A 25,068-nucleotide genomic window follows, 5' to 3' on the forward strand; every position below is an offset into this window, starting at 1 on the left:
TCATGTTTATGACAGGAGTTATGTCATGTTTATGACAGGTGTTATGTCATGTTTATGACAGGTGTTATGTCATGTTTATGACAGGTGTTATGTCATGTTTATGACAGGTGTTATGACATGTTTATGACAGGTGTTATGACATGTTTATGACAGGTGTTATGTCATGTTTGACAGGTGTTATGTCATGTTTATGACAGTGTCATGACAGTCTTATTCACACCCCTTCAAATAAAGTGTTACCCAAAAAATCTACAATTTCTGAATAGTAACCACGCGAGGGTTTAACTTTCTTGGTGTCCTTTTCTTAGCATTTGTTGGCTTTTTGTTAGCATCTGTTAGCTTTCGTTAGCATCCGTTAGCGTCAGGCGACCTCCTCCTGTTTTAACCCCTTCCTGTGTTTCCAGGGTCACACAGACGAGCTGTGGGGGCTGGACGTCCACCCCTCCATGGAGCAGTTCGTTACCTGCTCTCAGGACAAGCAGGTCCACCTGTGGGACACCAGCACCCACCAGCCGCTCTGGAGCAAGACCCTGGAGGTGAAAGGAGCAGTAGAAACGGAAAAACAGAGCATAATCTGCTAACTGACGTGGATAACTAGCATTTTGGTTCTTGTTCAGGATCCGGGAAGGTCTGCAGGTTTCCATCCCAGTGGTGCCGTTCTGGCTGTGGGAACCATGACTGGAAGGTTGGTCCGCCGCTGCAGCTGCAGCTCTAAAACATCTGGAAAAACACAAAATCTAAACAGTGGCTCCATCACTTATTCACAATTATTTCTGTATATTTTAGAGAGCAAAAATATTTGTTTTTTTTGCTACAAAATCTAATTTCCTCCAAGAACTGAGCAGTGATTCTGGTTCTTTTTGGTTGTTGTATTTCTGCTCCAGTTTCTAGTGCAAATATATTTGTACACTTGAAATATGGCGAAATAATTTCCAAATAGCTTTTTTTGGTCTGCAAATTTTTGACTTCCAAAAAAAGAGAGGACATTTCTGAGTTTGAACATTTCTGAGATTAATTTGAAAATTTGAGTTTGTCCTTGTTTTTTGTACAATATTTCTACAAAAAACAATTTTGTCACATCTCAAAATTTCAGCTTTTTTGTAGCAAATTTTCTACTTTTCAAATTCAGAAATGTTCTTGTTTTTTCTAGAAGAGTTCTGAGATGAATCTAAGCATTTCAGAGTTTTTTGGCGGATATTTACTCCTTTCTTTCTGTCTATAATGACCCTAACACACCGCCGCAGGTAACAGCCAATCAGCATCAAGGGGGATGAATGGCGCTCCTGGATTGGCTCCTCAGGAAAATGCCAACCAGTAGCACATAAAGTAGCATTCTGCAGATATTGAAGCTTCTCCAGCTGCTTTTTGTTTGAATATTTTAGCTAAACTCTACAAAAAATCTACAATTACTGAACAGTAACCAGGTTGATTAGGCTAAAAACTAAATATTTATATGCTTAGTGGTGTTTGGAGCCAGGAAGTGAGGCGCTGCTGCATCTGTTGGCTCTGCTGTTGCCAGTTAACACTTCTTGTTGTTCCAGGTGGCTGGTGCTGGACACCGACACCCGGGATTTAGTTTCTATGCACACAGACGGCAGCGAGATCATCTCAAACGTCAAATACTCTCCAGGTGAACGCCCTGACGGCTCCGTATTTCTCCTTAATGCTTCTCTCCAAGCTGCTCTCTGAACCGTTTGTGTTTGTAGATGGTAACTTCCTGGCTGTTGCCTCCCATGACAACTTCGTCTACATCTACGCCGTGAGCGAGAGCGGCAAGAAGTACAGCCGCGTGGGCAAATGCACTGCAAGTCCAGATTCTCTACCCTTAGCAGAGATCAGTGTTTCTCAAACCTTTTCAGGCTAAAAACCTCTTAACAGTAAAAAAAAACACCTGTTAAAAAATACAACCTGAAATTTAAACATTAGTCTCTTTAACTCTTATTGTTGTTTTTTGTTTATCCCAATAAGAACCACAACCATTAATTCATCTGTTTGGGACATTTTGAGCTATTTACAGATTCTGAAAGTGGATCCTAAGTTTTCCAATTATGTCAAATACTTAGAAATTTAAAAATAAGTTGCTATTTTTGTTGAGTGAATTAATAACATTTTAGGGCTGTTTGTAATTTAGAAGCACAGCAAAAGAAAAATAGATTGAAAATTATCTACCAATTCTACAAATTGTATTTATCTTTAGTATTTAATTTAATTATTTTAATTAAATAAAAATAACAATAGCTGTTGACGTGTGAGCAAAGAACAGTTCCCACTGACAGAGCTGTTCAAAAGAATCGAATCTCTGGTGAACGACTCGGCCTCCTCTGATGTAAATGTTCCTGCCGTCGTTTTCTTTCCTCCAATATCTTCAGGTTTATGTGACCTGGTTTTAAGCCACTCATCCATTACTATTTTTAAAGCCAACCCTTTGCTAAGCTAACTGTAGCGTCGCACTTTGACCTCTGCAAATAAACAGTGGTTACATGCAGTACCCTGCGGACCACCAGAGGGCGCCTGGGAGCCACAGTTTGAGAAAGACTGAAACACATTTTCAGCCATGAGGGAAAACTGATTTAAACTGGAATTGTTCTGATTTGTTTGGGTTTTTTAGGGTCACTCCAGCTTCGTCACCCATCTGGACTGGTCTGCAGACAGCCAGTACCTCGTCACCAACTCAGGAGACTACGAGATCCTCTTCTGTACGTCTTTGTTTTCTCCAAAAAGAGGAAACCTGATGTGTATGAAGCTTTTTTGTTGTAATTATTATTTTAATTTTCAGGGGAGGCATCCAGTGGTAAACATGTGACCAACATGGACACGGTGCGCAACCTGGAGTGGGCCACTTCTACCTGCACTCTGAGCTTCAGCACCTTCGGTAGGCCTTCCAGACCAAAACTAAAACCAAACAGTCCTGCTGACGCAAAGTCTCACAGGGTGCAAAAACACAAAATCCTACCAAGTGTTTTTGGTCTTAGTTTTGACTGATTTCCAGTCTATGGTCATGTTTTAAGTCAGTAATCCCTTATTACCAACAAAACAAATCTAGTTCAACTGGCAGATTATTTTAATTACAACATGGGAAAATGTCTTGTTATAAGTAATTCTATCTGCCAATGGAACAAGAACTTTTTCATCCATATTGAGGAATTATTGACTCTAAACAAAAGTTACTTATAACGTATCGTTTGTTCCATCGTATCCTTCGTTCTACTGTTCATTCGTTCCGTTGTATCCTTCGTTCTTCGTTCGTTCTGACGTATCCTTCGTTCTATCCATCGTGTTCATGTCCTGTTTTGTTCTTAAAGCTACTGGCTACATGTATTGATGCTAACACTCTGGGCAGCTGCTGTATGAAATGTCCAGCTTTCAGTCTCAGGTGATGTAAAGTTGCAGTTCGTGTTTTCTTTCAGATGCTCTCTGACGCCCTGGTATTTTCCTGCAGGCTGAAAACAGAACATGACATGAACATCAGTATTTGTCTCCCACTGACTTCCTAACTCTTTGTTTCCCAGGAATCTGGCCGGACGGCGCCGACGGCACGGACATCAACGCCGTGTGCCGCTCACATGATGGCTCCCTGCTGGCCTCTGCTGACGACTTTGGCAAAGTGCAGCTGTTCGCCTTCCCCTGCTCCCAACCAAGGGTCGGTCACATCCAGCCTGCGCTGCATCGGCTTCACATTAACACCAACTACTGGGTCATAAACGCAGTGAAAGCTTCAAAATAAAATGCTTCCAGATTTTTTTAAGTGGTGGATGGAAACCAGATGTTAAAGTTCAGGTTCCAGGTGTTTCACCGTTTTCACTGAGCCGTAAAACCCGACGCTGAAATGACTTCGAGCAGCTAAAACTCTTAAAAGATCTAGAATTTCCTATAAACACACAATAAACAGAAACATGTGGACGGCATGAGAAAACGCTCCAGGATTTTAAATAGTTCACTAAACTTTCTCAGAACAAAATCGATGCTTTGCTCTTAATTTAATTTTTTATAAACTTTGTTTTTTTCTTATTTGTTAAAAGTGTCATTGACAGTTTGAGACCAATAATTTATGAAAAAATTGATCTCCGCTTCTGTTTTTGGTTCTACCTCCATCTGCAGAAATGCAGCGCATCAAGTCAGAAACAACCAGCGTTGTCAATCATGTTTGTGTACATGCTGCTCACCTTCAGGTAGTTCCTGTCACCAGAGGCTGAAGTGAATGCTCAGGCTAGTTAGCATAGCCACAGCTAACACAGGATAAACTGCTTCCCTGTAAGTTGTTTCTCCAACATTACCACATTTAGCAACCCATACACAAGCATGATTGACGGCGCTAAGACCCTCCTCTTGGCTCTGATTGGGGTATTTCTGCAGATGGCGGTAGAACCACAGGGAGGAGTTCGACCTTTTTATTTTCACAGATTATTTTACAGTTTTAATAAATATGTAATAAATTCATATTTATAAAATTACATACTGTAGCTTTAAGGGGAAAACGTCTCTCATAATTTGCAAACTAAATAAAACACCACCATAAATTGGATAAGTTACATTAAATGTTTATTAGTTTGGTAGTTAGTCAGGCTGCTATGCTAGCTGTGCTATGCTAGCTAGCGCGCAGCTTGAGAAATTCTAAATCATAAATATGAGCATCTCAAAAAGCTATTTTAAATTATATTTTATAACAGAAAAACAAATTTAAAAAACTTCTATTAAATTATTTTGCATATTGTTGCATTTAAAAAATGTGTGAATGCATATATACTATTGTGTTTACATTATAGCTCAGAAAAAGCAGTAATAATAATAATAATGATGATATTCATACTGTGTGCTTCATGAAGCTGGAAAAACTTAATGTTTGCAGAACTGTAACATTAAGCGATCATTCGTTAGTTTATACAATTAATAAAAAAGTTAAATAGTTTTTGAATGATATTCTTGTAGATTTAAGTGTTTGTGTTTTTCTGAACAGGCTCCGAGTCACGAGTACGGCGGCCACAGCAGTCATGTGACCAACGTCGCCTTCCTGCACGACGACAGTCACCTGATCTCCACCGGCGGGAAAGACACCAGCATCCTGCAGTGGGTCGTTGCCTAGGCAACGCTCTGTCCGACCCCGCATCACCAGATTACCCTCCCCCGCCTGCAGGTGGCAGCACCTCTCTGTGCCTACGGCTGCATAACCAACCGGACCGACCCGCAGACGACCAATCAGAACCGTGTGAGACGGAAGAGAAAAAGTAACATCATGGCTGACCTGTGACCTTTAGCGTTAGTACTTCCTGTGCCTGAACGGTGTTCATTTCGACCCCCTTTAACAGGAACTCCACCTGATTTCATTTGGGCCGAATGTGGCTCCTTTGTTCTACAGAGCGGTTCCGAACGCCCGGGTTCGGGTTTCACTCGTTTGTTATGATGTCTGAAGGAAACTTCAGACGTTTCTGCTTCATGTTGAGGAAATTGATGCAAAAACCTCAGAAGAAACGTCGTTCTTCCACAGAATCAGAGGATTTGACTGAAACGGGTTGAAAACCAGATCGCTCCCGGGATTTGTTTAGGCCAAACGCAGTCTGAGTGAAGTTGGCCAACATCTTTCTCTAATCTAACAGAATTGGTGCCGAATGTTTGGCAGCACAAAATTTGTTTCTGCTTTTTTCCTTTTGAAGATATTAAAGGTCAAAAGGTCAACCAGCCCCTCCCACATCACCCAGATCTAGTAACATTGGTCTCAAATGTTTGTGCTACATTTGTGCTGCTATCATTTTAACATTTCACAAAATCAAACAAATTCTGAGTCGATCGACCGAAGCTGCGTTTGTGCAGCAACATTTTTGTTTGTGCCGCTGTCATTTTAAGGACGTTAATAAATGTTTCCAGAGGCCATGAAAGGTCAGGCAGCCGAATAAAATTGGTCAAACGTTTGTGCAGCAAAAATTATTTTTGTTTGAGCTGCCTTTCCTTTGGAGATATTAATCAAAGCCTAAAGGTCAACTAGCCCCTCCCTCATTACCCAGATCTAGTAAAATTTGTGTCAAATGTTTGTGCTACATTTGTGCTGCTATCATTTTAAAATTTCACAAAATCAAACAAATTCTGAGTCGATCGACCGAAGCTGCATTTGTGCAGCAGAATTTTAATTTGTGCTGCTTTAACTTTGAGGATATTGATGGTGACGTCTGGAAACGCTTTAATACCTTTAAAGTGACAGCAGCACAAACAAAAATTTATGCTGCACAAACGTTTGACACCAATGTTGTTAGATTTGAAGAAAGTTGTCCAACTTCAGTCCGTTTGTTTCTCTGAACTCGCACAAGTTTCTCCTCTAAACACACAAAACTAGTTTCTCCTTTAAACTTGAAATAAACTCCTGCAGGGATTTAGCAGTCGAATGTAACGACCACCGTTTTAAACTCCAAAGTGGGAGAGGCCTGTGTGTGTTTTTGTTTTTTCAGCCGTAAATGAAACGGGTGGAGTTCTGATTTCAGCAAACCGAGGACGACGCCGTCGCCTTCTTCTCTTCCACTTCGAGTCCCAGAAATCGATCGATTGTCCCTTAAATGTTCTCGTTTAGCTTTCGGTACGAAGCGCCTGTTGCATTTCATGCTGCTGTCTGATTGTACTACTGTAACCATGCTGAGCAGGCACTAGATGGCGCTGCAGTGCAAGAAAAGGAGCATGACTGAGGCTGCTGTAGATGCTCTTGATAATGTCTGTACACTTTGTGCTCCTCAGTGGGTTTGAGTGCCGTGATATTTTAATATTTATCTCTGACGTTACTGATATAATCGTGGCTCTTTAGCTGTGGACTCAACCATGATGCTGTGCTGTTGCAGTGAGCTTAAGCTGTGCTTCGCCTTCTGTTTTGGTAATAAATATCCCTTTTTTAATCTGAAGGTTCTGGGGAAATTTTATTTTATTTTACACTGTGAACAATTTAAAGAGTGAATAAAATGGGGGAATGTTGAGCCTAACTAGTTTTCTGAATGGTAAACATTTTCCTTTTAACCTTTTATAGTTGAACAAAAATGTGATTTTTCTTGTGCTGCTAATATTTTAATAAGAGTTCACTAAAAGTAAAACTGCAAAAGCTGAAATTGAGAAAATTATTTAGCTTAAGTAAATAAAAACTAATTAATGGGGAAAAACTATAACTGGGAATTATTGTGTGCTCAAAAAACTAAAACATGCTGAAATTATAAATGTAATGATCTTCTATTTTGTGTTTATGAATCTAAATATCTAAAGATAAAAATGAAATGAAAATGAACTAAAGTGAGTCATGAGAAAAGAAAAGGACAGAGTGGTTCTCATGTTCCCCAAGACGTTTAATCCAATAAAACCGAACGGAAGACCCCGACAGTCTGAGGTCTTTTCCGCTGGAGTACAACCCCGAGGCGGACACGGACACACACACACACACACACACACACACACACACACACACACACACACTAAAAATAAAACTCTTCTTAGACATTTAAACTGATTCCTGTTGATTTTCCTTGAGTTTCAATCCAAGAAAAACTTCTTAATCCCTCATGTACTCTGAAGATTATTTCACTTAAAGTGAAGCAAATATTAATAAACTTTCTATGTTTTATACGTCGCTAAAAACATTTGTCCTTCACGTTTATTTAAAACGCGCAGATTGACACATTGGAAAAATGTGACTTTTACCAAAAATACTATTTTTCTTTATGACTTTGACATTTAAGTTTAAAATATGACATCTGACCAATAAATAAGTGCGCTATTGCAGGTGTGGTGCAGCAGAGGCACCTGTGTTTAGCGCGTTAGCGGAGGTGAGCGCACCTCTGCTAAAAACAAAAGAAAGAGGCTTGGATGTTCAGGCAACAATCCCCAAACCTCCCAGACGAAGCGTCAGGCAGATATGAAATCTGGATAATTAATTTAGCAACGAGCTGCAGCTTAGTTAAAACTCCTCCGTCTGCCAAGATGCTGCTTGAAGTAAAGCAAACAGCGATTAATACTTCTGATGTGAATTCATAACAAAGTGACAAAAGACGAGAGACGGGATTTTAAAAAGTAAATAATACAAAACATTTTACATTTTTCAAATTAAAAATGGGCTAAAATCCAGACAGTTTCATACAATGAACCGAGACGCTTCATACAAACTGTTTGCTTATTTTTGGCTTTTAATAATTAAACATCTTATTGTTTAAATAAAAGGAGATGATAAGACTCATATAAATATACGGCACCACAGCTTTCTCTGAAATGAGCTCTATCAATGTTAGAAAACTGTAAACTAAGAAAAACAGCAACTTATTTGTTGTTAGTTTGACCTGAAAACATGAAAAATGATCTAAAATTATATACAGTGTCTTTAAAAAGTATCCAAGTTTCTCCGTTGGATATTTTACCCAAATGAATCATGATCAACAGTTTTTTTAATTAAATGATCTGATTAATTACTAATAACTTAATAATGATAATAATTCTATAAGTAATTAATAACTTGCCAAGCTCCACATAAACTGTTTACTTTCTGAGTTTGGAGTCACAAAGCCAAAGGTCAAGGAGCGCTGACCTCTAGGAGGCGCTAGACAAGAAAACAACGTGAGAACTCTGCCATGAATATTTAGCTGAACTCTGACCCCATCTTAAGCTTAAAATGAAACAAAAACTTTAGAAAAATATTCATTTGTGTTGACAGACCAAAAATGGATTTTATTTTTCTTGTCAAATTAAAACTCGTTTCCTTTTCCTGCACAAACAAGCTGAGAGGAAACAGATCGTGATGCGAGACGTTTTATTAAAACGTTGGCAGCAGGACGAGCGAGCGCCGCCCCGAACATCGACACGCCGCTTTTTCTAGAGTTTTTCTAGACAAGTTGTGAGTTTACTCTCAAAGTTTGAGTTTTTTCTCAGAAATTTCCACATCTTTTCTAGAAAATTTAGAGATTAATCTCAACATTTCTGAGGTTTTGTTTTTTTTCTTTTACAAATTTTAGCTTTTGGAGCTCAGAAATTTTTCTCTTTTCTAGAAATTTCCTGAAATTATTCTAAAAGTTTTAAAATTTTTATTTTGAGTTTTGAAAGTCTGAAATTTCCTTAATTTTTCTAGAAAAAAATTAAGGATTAATCTCAAAGTCTGATTTTTTTTTCTTGAAAATTTCCAACTTTTGGAGCTCAGAAAGTTCTGAGATTAATCTAAAAATTTCAGAGTTTGTTGGCATAAATTTACTCCTCTTTTTTATTTTACATCTATAATTTCCATAATTCGCCGTTTTACTATTCTGACATGATTCCTTCAGGTGAAATCAAGAGCAAATTGCTTCCATTTGCTGAATTTACCTGATTTAGTGCAACTTGTTGAGTGAATCCGGGACAAAAAGGCAAACAGTAGAAACAAAAATAAGAGCAGTCTCTTCTTCTGTGGTTTGGTGAAATATTGATGCTAATGCGTTGCTCTGAGGCCGTCAGGCTGCATTTCTGAAATACCAGCGGCTCTGGCTGCAGCTCGGCGTTGTTGTTCCTGCTCCTGGCCTCCATCGCTGAGGATCTTTCATCTCTGCATGGTTCTGACTCCGTTAGCGTTTCACACTGATCTGGAGCCGCTCCAGTGTTTAGGAGACTCCATCTGTCTCAACAGACGTGTCCTGAGATTCAGGCTCATGTGAGACCAGAATAAAACCCACAGAATCGCATCAAACTCAACCTGAGGAAAAACGCCGACGGTCGATCCAGAAACTGGCAGATTACTGGGAACTGGGAAGGGAGCCACGTCTGGTGTTTTAGTAAAATCTGATTTATTTTGGTGTGGTCGTTCATGTTAGTATGCAGAGGTATCAAAAGTACTCACTCTGTACTAGTATCTGTATTAAACAATGTTCCAGTCAAACTCATTTACATTTTGGACCAATTGAAGATCATGAATGACCTCAAAGAGCCACTGATGGCAGAAAGCTTTGATAAAACCCGTCAGCAAACTGCTGCAGTATAAATAAGTAGCTATTTCTATTTTCAGTAAATACTTCTTCAAGTTGAACATCTTTTCACATTGATGTAATTTTGCGGCATGCAGATAAAAACTGATTAAATTTTATTAATTAAACAATATTTTAGCACAAAAGTGTTATTTTGAAGGTTTTATTTCGGTGTCCTGCTGGACCTTAGAGGGCCACATAAACATTACGGCGGGCCAGATTTGGCCCCTGCGCCTTGAGTTTGACATGGTTGTTGTAGTGAAGGAAAAAGTACAAGTTTTGAAATGTACTTAAGCACAAAAAGTAATTTTCACTTTCAAGAATACAAAATTTCTTCCAACAATAAAATACTGAAAAAAATTTATGGATTATACCTCACAAGTAACTTTGCAGCAAGATATAGGAGCTTGTTTTAAGGATTAATCTCATAATATGTATGAAAACGTAGGAGTTCCAAAGGCGCCGTTACCTAGCAACCCCAGCCAAGCCTAACCAGTTACCTAGCAACCCCGACCAAGCCTAACCCGTCACCTAGCAACCCCAGACAAGCCTAACCCGTTACCTAGCAACCTCGGCCAAGCCTAACCGGTTACCTAGCAACCCCGGCCAAGTCTAATCTGTTACCTAGCAACCGAGTTCTAGATTCACTGGCAGATTATTTCATTTTTAACAAAACATTTTTATCATTCTGTAAGTAAAATAGTAAAATCTAAAAAAAATTTTCAAGTAAGAGTAGTGATACTTTATAATAAAATTACTAAGATAAAAGCAAAAAGTATTTGGTAAAAAGTTTACTGAAGTACTGAGTAACTGATCAAATTATCAGTTATTTAATATTTAAAAATTACATCATAAGATGGACCAAAATACAAAGTTATGTGGAAATTTTGGTATTTTAGGAATCAAAATGACAATAATTCATATAACTAACAAAAAAAAAATCAGGCAAGATAAGATGTTTCCAAATCAGTTTCATTCATTAAGAAAACTTCAGAAACTGTAACAAAAACTGCAGGTGTGAGTCTGTTTATGGTACATTTTTGGTTAAAAGCTGTTTGATTTTCATTCATTCACTCAATTTTACTTAAGTAAGAGTAGATTGTTCATAATAAAATTACTCAAGTAAAAATAAAAAGTACAACGCAATAAAATACAGAGAGAGAGAGAGAGAGAGAGAGAGCGAGAGCAAACTCCTCCTCCCTGGCTGTGAGTGTGGAGCTGGAGGCTCAGTGCGCCAGTGGAGCCGCTGCGCTGCGCTGCGCATCGATCACTGCGCGCCTTTACGACACTTTTGTCCGGATACGCGCTGAGATACGGGATATACGGAGGATTTAAAAAGCAAAAAGTGAGTAACAACATCTATCTATCTATCTATCTATCTATCTATCTATCTATCTATCTATCTATCTATCTATCTATCTATCTATCTATCTATCTATCTATCTATCTATCNTATCTATCTATCTATCTATCTATCTATCTATCTATCTATCTATCTATCTATCTATCTATCTATCTATCTATCTATCTATCTATCTATCTATCAGTTTTTCTCCTTTAACTTGTTAAAACTCAAACTGGCCGCAGCCTTATATTTAGCAGCTTTGCCGTTATTGACTGCAGATAATTAATAATTGATAAGTGATTCCCGCGGTTCGTTTCGGACCGGTTCTGAACCGTTTGGACTCTACCGGCTCAGACTGAAGGAATCTGACATCGAGCCGGTTGAAGTTTTTTCAAAGTTTTCAGATTTTTAGATTCCAGTTTTTGGCCCAGAGGAGGAAATTTAGAAAAGTTTGTGATTTAATGTGGCTTGAAATAATATGTGAAAATAAAAGCTTTAAATAAGATTTGGTTCAGTTTGAACCTCAGTTTTTACTGTAATGTCCTGTAAACTCGTCTGTAGATTAAATTAGATGATAATTTGATTTAATCTGATGGATTATTCTGCTCCTCCAGGTGGTTCACATGTTCAAGCTGTCAGGATCTTACATTGTTTCTGTAAAAAATGTGGAATTAATTCAGATTCAAATATTTCTGGGAACTCTTTTATTCACCTGTTTAAAAAATAAAATAAAAATAAAAACAGGAAAAATGTATTTTACATCAGTCAGAAAGTTTACGTCTGTTTCTCTCCAGCATGAAAACTTTATTTCAGGATTTTTATTGGCATGTTGGACGTTTTCTTTCTCTGGGGTGAATTTTTTTTTAATATATATTATAAGTCAAATTATTTTTAAAGCTGAAAACTGGTTCCATATTCAAATTACTTGTTTTTCTATACAATTAATAAATACTATTTTAAATAAATAAATATCCTCATGAAAAAAGCAAAAATAAATATAATATATATATATTTTTTAACAGGATTATTTTTATTATTTTGTTTAGCACAGTTATATTCATTTAGAAGATAACATCTGTATAAAGTACGGTGGTGGCAGTATCATGCTGAGGGTCTGGATGTTGACTATAACAACATCCTGTCTGAATTTTACCAGGATTTTACATTTTTTTCTGCAACTTTCAAGAGAATATTTTATGATAATAATTTATAAATAAAATGGATTATTATTATTATTATTATTATTATTATTAGAATTTTTGAATAAAAATACTGAAATAAATTCCCAAATAATATTTTTTTTCTTTAACATTCATTGCAGCTGTATTACTTAATCAAAATAATCGTTCAGATTTATCACTAAAAGCTCCAAATTCATGTGAGGGTATGTAAACTTCTGACCAGCTCTGTATTGATTTGGTTTCCTTGGTAACGGAGATCCAGTTTCTCTTTTCCCACAAAGCCTTTTCTGCTTCGTCTTGGCTTTTCAAACTTAATTCAACACAAAGTCGCAGCAGAATCTGAAATATCTTAGCAAGAAAATAATAATAAAGATAAAATCCAGTGAAGCCAGATTAATGTTTCTAACTCTCCTCCTGTAAACGACACATTATTAATAATTCAAGAAAATAGCAGCCTCTCAGACTCCTCTGTCTATTTCTGATAGCAGTTTGACCTCCTATGGAAGATGAGCAGAGCAGCTTTAGCTAAGTGGTTAGCTGCGGCTAGCTATGGTTAGCTGTGGTTACCTATTGTTAGTTGTTGTTAGCTATGGTTAGCTGTGGCTAGCTGGGGTTAGCTGTGGCTAGCTATGGTTAGCTGTGGTTAGCTGTGGTTACCTGTGGTTAGCTGTGGTTAGCTGTTGTTAGCTGTGGCTAGCTGTGGTTAGCTGTGGCTAGCCCTGGTTAGTTGTGGTTCGTTGTGGTTCACCGTGGTTAGCTGTGGCTAGCAGTGGTTAGCTGTGGCTAGCCATGGTTAGCTGTGGTTCATTGTTGTTCGCTGTGGTTTGCTGTGGCTAGCTGTGGTTAGCTGTGGCTAGCCCTGGTTAGCTGTGGTTTGTTCTTGTTCGCTGTGGTTTGCTGTGGCTAGCTGTGGTTAGCTGTGGCTAGCCCTGATTAGCTGTGGTTTGTTGTTGTTTGCTGTGGTTTGCTGTGGCTATCCGTGGTTAGCTGTGGCTAGCCCTGATTAGCTGTGGTTTGTTGTTGTTCACTGTGGTTTGCTGTGGCTATCCGTGGTTAGCTGTGGCTATCTGTGGTTATCCGTGGTTAGCTGTGGCTATCCGTGGTTAGCTGCGGCTATCTGTGGTTAGCTGCGGCTATCTGTGGTTAGCTGTGGCTATCTGTGGTTAGCTGTGGTTCGTTGTTGTTTGCTGTGGTTTGCTGTGGCTAGCTGTGGTTAGCTGTGGTTCATTGTTGTTTGCTGTGGTTTGCTGTGGCTAGCTGTGGTTAGCTGTGGTTTGTTCTTGTTCGCTGTGGTTTGCTGTGGCTAGCAGTGGTTAGCTGTGGCTAGCTGTGGTTAGCAATCTTTAGCTTTACTTAGCTTTTCTCTACAAACCAGCAAACCAAGGGTGTCCAAACTTTTTGCCTGGGGGCCAAAAGTGTGAAGTTGAAAGAGGTCCAAAGGTCACAAAACTTTAATAGCAAAAACTATTTTCTTTTTTTTTTTACCTGCTAAATAAAAAATAAACCAAACACACAATATGAGCAAAGCAGTCGGATTTCTGTAGACGAGAGATATGTAAATTGTAGATTTAAAATTTAAAAGATTTGTCAGATTCTAAAAAGAAAAACAATAAAACCGATTGTAAAGTTTTCATCTTCTAGATTTTTTTTCTGTTTGTTTTTTTATCTTCATTTTGACCCAGTTGCATGTTTTTTGTTTTTTGTCTTTTTGTATTAAAAGAAAGTAAATTCCAAACAAAAACTTGGATGAATGTTTTGTGTGGCATCATCAGTGAAAACTTTCCCCGCTCAGAAATGTTTCAAGAGCTGCAGATGAAATTAGAAACACAATTTTAAAGTTTGTTCACACAATAAGTTATTAAAAAAACTTCATCCTGCTACCACTTCCTGTCTTCTTCCTCTTTTATGCCTGTAGTAACTTCATGTTGGAGATCATGATATAAAAACAGTTTCTATCGCAGCTTTGTGCTAAATACACTCATGTTGATACAGCTGAAAAATCCCCTCATCCTTGTGCTAAAACATAAAAATTTGCATGTTTCCATTATGCAAATTTATTTTCATAATCCCAATTTGCCTGATTTCAAGGTGAATGGAAAGTGTAACTCCTACTCCGATGACTCAACATACAAATAATACGCAGCTGCAGCTGATATATAGTTTCTTCCCTTTTTCCTTGTGCTGCCCCCTTGTTTGTGACACTCTGGGGGGAGAGCCATAGCGAAAGGAAATGTTTGCTAACCAAAGGCAGGAGGTGGCAGGGTTATCAATCTGCAGACCAAGCTGGACAGGCTGAGATTATCCTGACACGTTCATGGGAAAATAGTGGATAAACTGGACATGAACGCTGAATACCGAGCAGAGGAAACAGCCTCAGGGGTTCCTGATGTAATGAAGGACGATTTGCAGAGGAATGTGTGACAGAGGATGAGATAGAGGTAGATGATGTGCTGCATAAGGAGCAGCTGAAGGCGGAGGCATCTTGCTTGCAGGGTGGGTGTCGTTAGCATCCTGTTTTTCAGCTTGTGTTATTCTTCTCTGGCTGTCAGCTCATGGCTCGGTCTGGGGTTTTTTTCAAGCAGGTGTCATTTCCAGGTGAAACATTGACTCCACAGAAACCCAAATAAGGTAATATCTTTAACTGGTTTAGCCTCCAGACTGATGACTTCCTCACTGCAGCAGATCTGGGTCTATGTCTCATCTGCTCTCATTTAATCCATGACTGTCACAGTTTTCTGTTAACATTTTCTAGATTTCCTCCCTCTTATTCTCCTTCATTCCTGTTCACTTTAGTTTGTTTATATCAGTAGCTAACAGTTCACTAATGAGCTAATAGCGGAGATAATTGTTCAGCGCTTCAGAATTTTTGCTATTTTGCTATAAAAATATTTAGCACATTAAGCTTCTCTTAAATTAATTTTCTATATAAATTCTAAATTATTACTTTACCTAGCTGTTTTGTAAACTTTCAATTGAATAAAGTTTGACATTTCTGTTAGACATTTAAATTCGCGCTCTTATTTTGACAGTTTATAATTCCGTTTCCTCTCCTCGCGTTTTATTTTAAAGAAACTTTATTGAGCAATGACAAGCAGACATTTCTCAACGACAAGCAAATGAGGTACACGGATAAAAATACAACACTAACATGTTGGGGCTTAGCTCTTCAGCTAATTTAGCTTTAGCATTAGCCATAAAAAATAACAAAAAACCCAACTCAAAACCACATTTTTTTTTCTTTTCTCTGTGACAGCTACGCTACACACAGACCTGTTGCCGTAGCACCTGACAACAATTTAACACAAATAAACACTCAAACATTTTCCACACAAAGAACAGAAGATTCAGTCTGCTACAATTTTATGTTTTTAGGTTTGATGTTTATTTTTCGATTATTTATCAGTGATCTCTGCGGTAGCTTAGCTACCGCTGCTATTAGCTAAGCTAACACAGAGGTGGCTGATTAGCAAATTTAAACATCTGCTCTACTGATGATCTATCAAAGTTCGTGTTTATGTCGCCTTTAAAAAAATGTTTTTACTGAATCAGAAAGCACTGAAATCCACAGCACATCTACATGTTATGGTTGTCATAGTCAAGCTAGCATAGCTGAACTACTTCTGTCTCCCTCGCTATTTTTTTCTTAACTTAAACGTCTTCCTGACCTTGTTACCTAGTTGGCAATTAGTAGCAAAGCACTGCATCTCTTTTTATTTTATATATCACACATACATTTAAGATTTAGAGCATTATATTGACAACTTGACAGCTAAAACCAATGCTAGTCGTCGTTAGCGAGCAGGGAGACGGGGGCATGACCCCACTCTGCAAGCACCAGTTGGTATAATGTGTCAGCTGTTTTTGACCTGTTTCTAAATTCAGTGTATGAAATTCTGTTTTATGCGAGTTATTTGTGAATCATCCGCTGCTTCCTGTCTGATGACAGAAATTCACCGCCGCCGTCCCGCTCCCACACATGGCGCAATATTAAAAAAAACTGAAGCAACTCCTGAACAATGATTCATTTTTATTGACGTTTGTAAAAATAAAAATATCTCAATTTAGAACCACAGACTAAGCATTGAATGGCATTGAGCTGTTTTAGGTGGACATGGTTTTTCTTCATTAATTTTGCATTTAAGAAAAAGCTGCAGAGAAAACAAGAGCTGGTGAGTTTTAAGGGGGCAACTGAGTGACATAAATGAAAGTGGGAGTAGAGGAAAAGGATGATGACAGGACTAGAGGATAAATGGCAGCTCCAGAGGAAGGTGGATGTAAAAGAGATAACATTGAAGGTTTAATTGCCTCAAGAGGAGTTCGGATAAGCAGCACTTAGGAGCCGTGTGGTCAGTAATCACTGTGGTTAGCAGCTGCATTGGAAAAAATGACGCTTAGCAGCTGCTCTGACAGCAGGATACACGCCCAGCGCGCTACTTTGTCATTATTTACCATAAAATAACATGAGAACCTTCCACTGAATGAACATTCCTCAGCCTGAATTTTCCTCAACTTCACTTGTAACATAATGCTTCTCATTATTCAGAGCAATTACACGAGTGGGGCATGCACAGGGAAAATAACGGCTTTGTTAACGGCAAGAGGCAGTCATCTGGAAATGCATGCATCGCCGATGCTGTGTGGAAATGGCACATCCACTGCTAAACATATAAGATAGTGAGACCGGAGCGCTGGTGCACAACACTGAGAAATTCCTCTGTGTGTTTTAAAACAACAAGTGGTATAATCTCTGCAGAAATACTCAACTCTGCAGTTGGTGTCCTGCAACTTTTCACTGCAAAAACACAAAAGCTCACCAAGTATTTTTGGTCAAGCTTCTAGTGCAAATATCTCAGTACCCTTGAAATAAGACAAAAGTAACTTTTAGGTAACTTTTCGGCAAGATGTAGGAAGTTGTTTTAAGTCAATAATTCATTAATATTGATTAAAAAATTATAATTCCATTGGCAAATAATTTAAACTTATAACAAGGAAAAATGTTTTTTATAAACGAATTGTTAAAATGCAGATAGTCTGCGTGGGGCGCAGCGCTGCTCAGCGGCATAGATCTGCATTCCTGTGGCATGATGTATATTTTAATAACCTTCATGTGTTTTAATAATGTCCAAAAGCTAAAGTTTAACAACTCACCTGAGTAACTCTCCACCTGTATCTCCAGGCTTTCTTTAGTGACAGAGTCTTTTCCATTATTATTTCTAAACACAATCCTTTGCTAAGCTAGCTGTAGCGTTGCACTTTAGTCACCTCATGGTAAATAAATGGTTGTCAACATGCAATACTTTACGGACCACCAGTGGTCCAGACACCACAGCTTGAGAAAGATTGTGGTGTCCGATGATAGTAGCCACAGAGGCACACCCACTAGGAGGAAACAAACGCACCCAGTAAAACACTTTCATTCTATTGGCTGAGAGGTTGCCAGGCAACGGTACTTTTCTGTTCCAAGCACTAGCAGAAAATGATTCGCAAGCGGAGATTTGATCCAAGCAGAGACACATTTTGAGCGTGAATATGTGAAAGAGAGCAGAAGTTTTGAGTACAAGGATTAGAAGTTTTAGGTAGAAAGACTTTTACCGAATCAGGTCTGCTTTCAGATTGAAAATGTCCGCTCTCAAATTATGACAGAAAAATTCCCCCATTGAAAGCCCGGCTGATTTCAGTTACTGACTGATTAACAGGCGTTTGCTGAACTGAAATCTTCTGAATCAGGTGAATTAAAGCAGGTAATCATCTGAACCAGCCAGGCGTTGGGGACACTGGTCTACACCACGGGGTTTAACTCAGTCCTCAGAGTCCTGCAGCTTTTAGAGTTACCTCCACTGCAGCACACCTGAGTCACATAATCAGGTCGTTAGCAGGAATATGAGGTTGATGGCGTCCCTCAAGGACACACTCACAGAGCTGAATAAAACGGCTGAATTTCCTCCTCAGTTGACCATCGAAGTCCTGAGACTCCTCTAAACGGATCGGACCTTTGGCAGACCAATCTGATTTGGTGAGTCTGTTTGCAGATTAGTGAAGGTTTGGGGGGGTTTTCTGGTTGGTCGTTTGTGGCCTGATCTTAAATTGTCTGGTGTGTTTCTGCGTTTTTTCCATGGATGTCGTAATTAGAAATTTCTGCTTGGGAAATTGCTAGTTGATCTAGTTGCTCTCCTGCCCATCAGGCTTCAGTATCAATAGTCTGAAAACGGTTTCCACTGTTTAATGTTTAAACTATAAAAATAAGCAGCTATATGGGTTGTCTCAAATATTTATGGACTTCAGCTATTAGCTCTGCCTTATTGTGCAAAAATCTTAACTTTTGCTTCTTGTTTCAAACAAAAGATAATTCGTTAAACTTCTAGACTCTCCTGTATCATTTCCACACGTATCAGATGAATCTATTTTAAACGACATTTTGGGTTTTAGCATTAACAAGCCTTAGTCAGGCCTTACTGGATGTTTCCTGTTCCTTCCTTGTGCTAGAAAGAAACAAAACAACCCGACACTCCTTCTTTTGTCCTTCACAAACCCACTGTCCTCATTTCTAACCGTGCGTCCAATAATGCTCTGCAAGGGTCAACTGGCCTCCTGTGAGGACTTTAGAGACAAGAAAAGCAAACGATGTCCAACAAAAGCTCCACCTGTATAGATGGATAGGTAGCATCAGATTTCAGGAGCTCCAAAGAAGCAGAAAAAGCTCAAGAAGAAGAAAGTAAACTTCAGTTTGTGTCTCAGAAAACTTGGACTGTAACTGTGAGATGTAACTGCGAAGTGAGAGACGTCAGCCTCCGTGATCACAGCTCGTCTAATCGGGTAATTGGTGTAGAGGCGACAAGTGTCACAGCTCTGCTAGCTAGCTAAAGGGATGACTCACACCAACACACACACACACACACACACACACACACGCGCACGCGAGTGGGAGGCAGCCAATCAGGCTGCAGGGATATGGTTAATTGGGAGTCCCTGAGCGGGGTGTTGATTTTGTTCCAGTGCGTTTCCTTTTTTTTTTTTTTTTGTGGCTGAGCGTCTTTTTTTCTCACTCTCAGTCAATAGCTGATTTGCATCAGGAACATCGTCTCCTGCCAGCGAACGCTTTGTTCACTGCAAAAACACCAAATCCCACCAAGTATTTCTGGTCTATTTCGAGGACAAATATCTGATTACACGTGAAATAAGACAAAACTAACTTTTTGGCAACATCTAAGAGCTTTTTTAAAGTAAATATTTCCTTAAAATTGATGAAAATGTTACAGATAAACCAGAAAATTCCCCATGTTTTAGTGAAATCGAGTATTTTTCATCAATGCCAAGGAACTATTAGCCAAAAACAAGCTCCTATATCTTGCTGAAAAGATTCTTGTAAGTTAGTTTTGTCTTATTTTAAGTGTAATATGACATTTAGACTAGAAACTAGACAAAAATCGTTGTGTTTTTGCAGTGTTGGTTGTCATGGTGACCCTGCAGATCCAGCTTTCTAAGTTCTGAGCTGTTCAGGTTTTTCTGTCTTGTATTCATTTTATTTTGTTGCTGTTAGGTTTAAGATTTCAGTGAGCTCACATCTGGGAAATCGTCCTGTCCCATCTCTTTATTGAATAATGCTGCTGGAACGGAATCAGACGATGAAGCTCTCATTACAAACCCAATGATGGATTGCTTGGCGACTTACCTACTTTAGGAAGCTTATTTATTTGGAAATATCGATTCCCATTGAAAGCTTTCATGACCAAACATCAAATCAAACTTGCTAATTTGCTTTTCTTTATTCGCATCCACATTTAACGAACATTATATATATATGGACCTTTCTATGTTTGTCTCAGCTCCATGAAATCAGATTGTTTTTCATTTCATGACAGAAACAATCAGGTTCAATGTATTAATGGTTGCTATGGTAAAAGTTACTTGTAAGTTTTTTTAGTCATTTAATTTCCCTTTGGGATCAATAAAGTATTTTCAATTTGTATTTTGTCTCATTTCAAGATAATATATCTGCACTAGAAACTAGACCAAAAATACTTGGTAAGATTTTGTGTTTTTGCAGTGTACAGGAAGGACATTTAATCATTTTAAATGATATTAATATTTATTGATACTTTCTTTGAACAAGCAGAGAAAATGGTAAAAATAATAAGCTTTGGGGTTTTTCAAACATCATTAGTTGGAATTTATGTTAATTCATTGTGATAAGTTGCGATAAATGATAAACGATACGATAAATGGCCACTCCTATGTGGAGGCTCCCAGGACTTGTGCTATGAAAAGGAAATGCGGTTCATATTGCAATAAGAGCTTGGCCATTAAGTTCTCTGTATAAATAAGACTTCAAATGCAATCCTAAAATTTACAGGAAGCTGTTGTGGAGAGGCTAAATCAGGAGAAACATGATCCGTCTGTGTGGAAAGAGTCAATACCATCGCTGCTGGTTCCAGATGGACACAAGGCCACAGAAAACTAATGTGGAAGAAATTTATTTATTTATGGATAAACAGGTTGACTGGGAGGCTCAGAAATAAAACTATTTTCTATATAAAAAAACTACTAAAAGGTTTCCCTATACGCAGAATTTAAAATGCATAAATACAAGAGCTGGAACGATTAATCGCGATGAATCGATTATTGAAATAATCGTCAACTAATTAGTAATTAATCATTAACTGAAGCATACAGTCTCAAAAAAATGCTACCAATTGAAAAAAAGTTTAGAGCAGCAATTAAGCCAAAACTGTACAATATATATATACTTTTAGCATTTAAGACAAAAACTCATTTATTTTTTTTAGTCAAACTTTTAGCTTCACCCAAATCAATCTGACTTAAGGAATGTGACATCATTGTATTTAGGCAATAAAATGTTTAATTGCTTATTTAAAAAATTTTTTGTTTTTTTTGTGCATATTTTAATGTTGTAACATAAAGAAAACTTAACTGGTTAAATGAAAAGTCTGTGTCAATATTTTAATCTGATTAGTTGATTAATCGTTAAAATAATTGATGAAATACGAAGATATTTGCAGTAGAAACTAGAACAGAAATACTTGGTAATATTTTGTGTTTTTGCATAGTTTTGTCTATTTATCCTCACCTGCATGTATGCGGCCCACAGAGTTTGTTTTGTTTTTCATTCAGTGGGTAGAAAATCCAGAAATTAAGAGTAGAAAGTACAGCACAATTTTTTTTTTTTTTTTTAAATAAAGTTACTCAAATAAATGTAACTAGTTAATATTCATGTCTGAGGGAAGCAGAGACACAGCTGACCTTAAAGGACACTAGTGGTCGTGGTGCATATTTTTAAGTTTAAAGTAAAAATAAGAGCATTGAGGTCAAAAGCTGAATGACTGCTGTCAGTGTGAATGGAGGAGGGAAACCCCCCGCTGCAAAATAACAGAAGCCAGAACAAGTCAAATGCCTTCTGGAGAAAAATGCTTTTATTTAAAGCAAAAAAATGTAAATGCTTAAATACACCAACAGCTTCACAAGATGTAAAAATAACTTAAATTTGTTCAGTCAGTGGAATTAGGAGTCAAACAGCCAATGAAAACTAAACTATGAACTTAAATAATAAGTTGACTACATTGGTGAAATGAAAAAAATAAACAGCAACAAACGTTCTTTCATGTGTTTCAGAAAGTGCAGTTAGGAATTATAAAAGTGAATATAAAGCTTGATGAACTAGAATTTTTTTAAATATCGGGATGGATACAGATATTAATATCACATCGGTGCGTCTCTTGTCATGCAGAACAACTTCAGGAAGTAAATTTAAATTCTTTAGATTTTTTAACTTCTCGATTACTGCAAAAACAAAATCTCAATTTTTGGTCTAGTTTCTACTGCAAACATCTTAATGCATTGAAATGAGACAAAACTAACTTACAAGTAACTTCTTAGAAAGATGCAGAGGCTTGTTTTAGTAAAAAAAATTCCTTAATATTGATTAAAAAGATAATTTACATTATAACATGGGAAAAATGTCTTGTTATAAGTAAAAATATGGAACTAGAACTGGGATGCCAGGTAATGGGCTGGGCGTGGCTGGGGTTGCCGGGTAACGTCGCAGTGGAACATTCTACCAGTGGTACTAGAACTTTTTGATCAATATTAAGGAATTATTTACCGAAAACAAGCTCCTATATATTGCTAAGAAGTTACTTGTAAGTTAGTTAGTTTTGTCTTATTTCAATGTGTACTAGAAAGTTAACTTGACCAAAAATACTTGGTAGGATTTTGTGTTTTTGCAGTGAAAACTGGACACTGTTGGGTATTTCCAGCAGGACAAAGATCCCAAACAGAACTGGTTTTACTGGTTAAAGCTGCTGAAGGTCATGACCTCAACCTCATGGGAAATTTGTGGCCTTAAAACCAGAAAAAAAAGGTGTAAATTAACTTCATGAATTCTGCGTAGAGTATAAAACGAAAGTTTGTTTCTCTTCAGATGCATTGTCACTTTCTGATGGCGACCTGGAGTTCTTGTGAAAGTGCTACAGGTCAGGTTGTATGTAAACACGGACGGTGGCGTGATTAAACATTAAACTCATAACTGGCTGCATGTTTTATTGCAGCGTTGCGGTTGAGCATGTCGCTGCATGTTGACGAAATGACAAACCTGATGGCCAGCTGCCCAGAACTGGAAGCTAAACAAAACAAATGGAAAAGACGAGAGGCAGAGGTGTCAAAACTACTCGCATTCTAACAGATGCCTCCATGAAAAGATATTCTAGTAAAAGTAAAAGAACAAGTTGGACTGTTTTACTCAGAGTAAAGTACAAAAAGTCTAAAGTAATTTTCACCTTCAAGAATACAAAATGACTTTTGATATGCCTAAAATACTAAAGATTTTGCTGACAACATGCTCTGTGTTGGCATAGAAATTAAAAATACTGATTCAGCCTAGCTTTTCTTCGAACCAATCACAATCATCTAGAAACGCAGCGGATTCGTTATGAATCATTTATTGAGCCAAAAACATGGAAGGATGTTTTAAAAACAAGGGTAAAGATGGGAAACGTTTTGTTTTGTATCAACAGGAAACTTTTCAACAAACTGTGAGACGTCACATGTGGGGTACCCCAAGGCTCAGTCCTAGGACCCCTTATTTAATATCTATATGCTCCCACTGGCTCAGGTTGTAACAGGGAATAAGATTAGCTACCATAACTATGCAGATGATACTCAGCTCTACATTATGATGTCACCAGGTGACTCGGAATCGTCCAATCACTGAACAGAAGCTTAGAACAGATAAATGTGTGGATGAGTCAAAACTTTCTCCAGCTGAACAGAAACAAAACTAAAGATTTATCTTTGGATTTAAAGAGGAGCGATCTGGAAACAACACACAGATCCAGTTATTACAGCTGGAAACTGAGGAAGAAAAAGTAGTTTAACTGACTTTGATCATAACATGTCTGTTGGTGCCAGATTATTTCAAATCCCATGAATCTTTGCACTGCAAAACCACAAAATCTTACCAAGTATTTTTGGTCTATTTTCTAGCGCAGATAAGTATAGATATTTATACCCTATAAGCCTTTTCACATTTGTAAGTGATATATAAACTCAAAGTAATTAATAAATCTGCAGCAGAATGCAGTGATGCTTGCTGTAAAAATGAAACTGTTAGCCTTGTCAGCTAGCAGCATCCTTCCTCCCTCTTATCTCTAATGATCACGGCTGCAGGAAGGAGAAACCACCAGACCTTTTCCATCCAACTACAAACTGTTCAATGTTTTGTGATAACCATGATAAGACGTGTTGACGTGCATCGATCTCACATTATCAGATCTTCGTTCCTCTTCCTGTGTTTTGGAAGAAAGTGAAGTTGTGCCAGTAACACTTACACCAGGGCTGTCAGAACATTTTCTCACATGGACCAAAATCTTTGAGTAAGAAGTATTGTGGCGAGCTGAAAAAATAAAAATTAAACTAAAATGAAGTAAATAAACACATTTATCCTGAGTTATAAGGCAGGATTTGTGTCACACTCTTTCAAAAGGCTTTAATCGTTTCAATAAAAAGTGATTTGTGTGCAGCAAAGGTGGCTTTTCGTAAAGTCTCTGAATCAGTGTGGTGAAAATAGAGTTGAAGCGTCTGGAGATAATGCTGAAGATGCAAAAGCCGCTGTGAGTTTGTAATAAAGTAAAAAGATGCACTAGAATCACTGGCTGAGTTTCCACTGCAGTGTATCAAACTTGGTCAAAAAACACCAAAAATACATTTCCATTAAAAAAGAAACGCAATTAAAATCACATGTAAAGAAGTTTGTTCATGTGATAAGTCACTAAAAAAATGCTGTGCCATCATCCTCCGACCACTTCCTGCACTCTAAAAAGTGTTTTTGGCTGCAGTTCATCTTATGGACTTATTTACATTAATTTAACTTAATTCTTTTGCTTTTGCGATGACAACTTACTTTTTTGTGTTCATTTAACTCAAAACTTACAAATCTTTAAACTGAAGGAACTTTTCACTTTGACTTTACTTAAAACAATTGAGTTCAACGCCAGTTTTGTATCCTAAGTCTGACCAACTCAATTTATTATGATCATCCAACTCAATTCACTAAGTTCTTCCAACTCAATTTATTATGATCATCCAACTCAATTCA

General features: G+C 37.8%; 2 protein-coding genes across 6 annotated transcripts in view; both read left to right on the forward strand.

Moving 5' to 3' along the window:
* The window catches only part of eml2 (EMAP like 2), a 36,157-nt gene extending 29,282 nt beyond the window's left edge, over window positions 1-6,875 (forward strand). For 3 of the 4 annotated variants that reach the window (XM_007552419.2, XM_007552420.2, XM_007552421.2), the window contains 8 exons: window positions 405-536; window positions 618-685; window positions 1,542-1,630; window positions 1,707-1,804; window positions 2,609-2,696; window positions 2,777-2,872; window positions 3,510-3,640; window positions 4,955-6,875. In XM_007552419.2, the coding sequence (XP_007552481.1) occupies window positions 405-536; window positions 618-685; window positions 1,542-1,630; window positions 1,707-1,804; window positions 2,609-2,696; window positions 2,777-2,872; window positions 3,510-3,640; window positions 4,955-5,080 (828 nt within the window). In that variant the 3' untranslated portion in view covers window positions 5,081-6,875. The remainder of the gene's footprint in view (window positions 1-404; window positions 537-617; window positions 686-1,541; window positions 1,631-1,706; window positions 1,805-2,608; window positions 2,697-2,776; window positions 2,873-3,509; window positions 3,641-4,954) is intronic. The other variant, XR_001662160.1, reaches the window with a different exon arrangement.
* Window positions 6,876-11,080: 4,205 nt separating this feature from the next.
* The window catches only part of gpr4 (G protein-coupled receptor 4), a 39,258-nt gene continuing 25,270 nt past the window's right edge, over window positions 11,081-25,068 (forward strand). The window contains exon 1 of one of the 2 annotated variants that reach the window (XM_007552425.2): window positions 11,081-11,280. The gene's annotated coding sequence lies outside the window, so the exon portion shown is untranslated. The remainder of the gene's footprint in view (window positions 11,281-25,068) is intronic. The other variant, XM_007552424.2, reaches the window with a different exon arrangement.

This window comes from Poecilia formosa, unplaced genomic scaffold (assembly GCF_000485575.1).
Source record: "Poecilia formosa unplaced genomic scaffold, Poecilia_formosa-5.1.2 Scaffold48, whole genome shotgun sequence".
Classification (NCBI taxonomy): Eukaryota; Metazoa; Chordata; class Actinopteri; order Cyprinodontiformes; family Poeciliidae; genus Poecilia; species Poecilia formosa.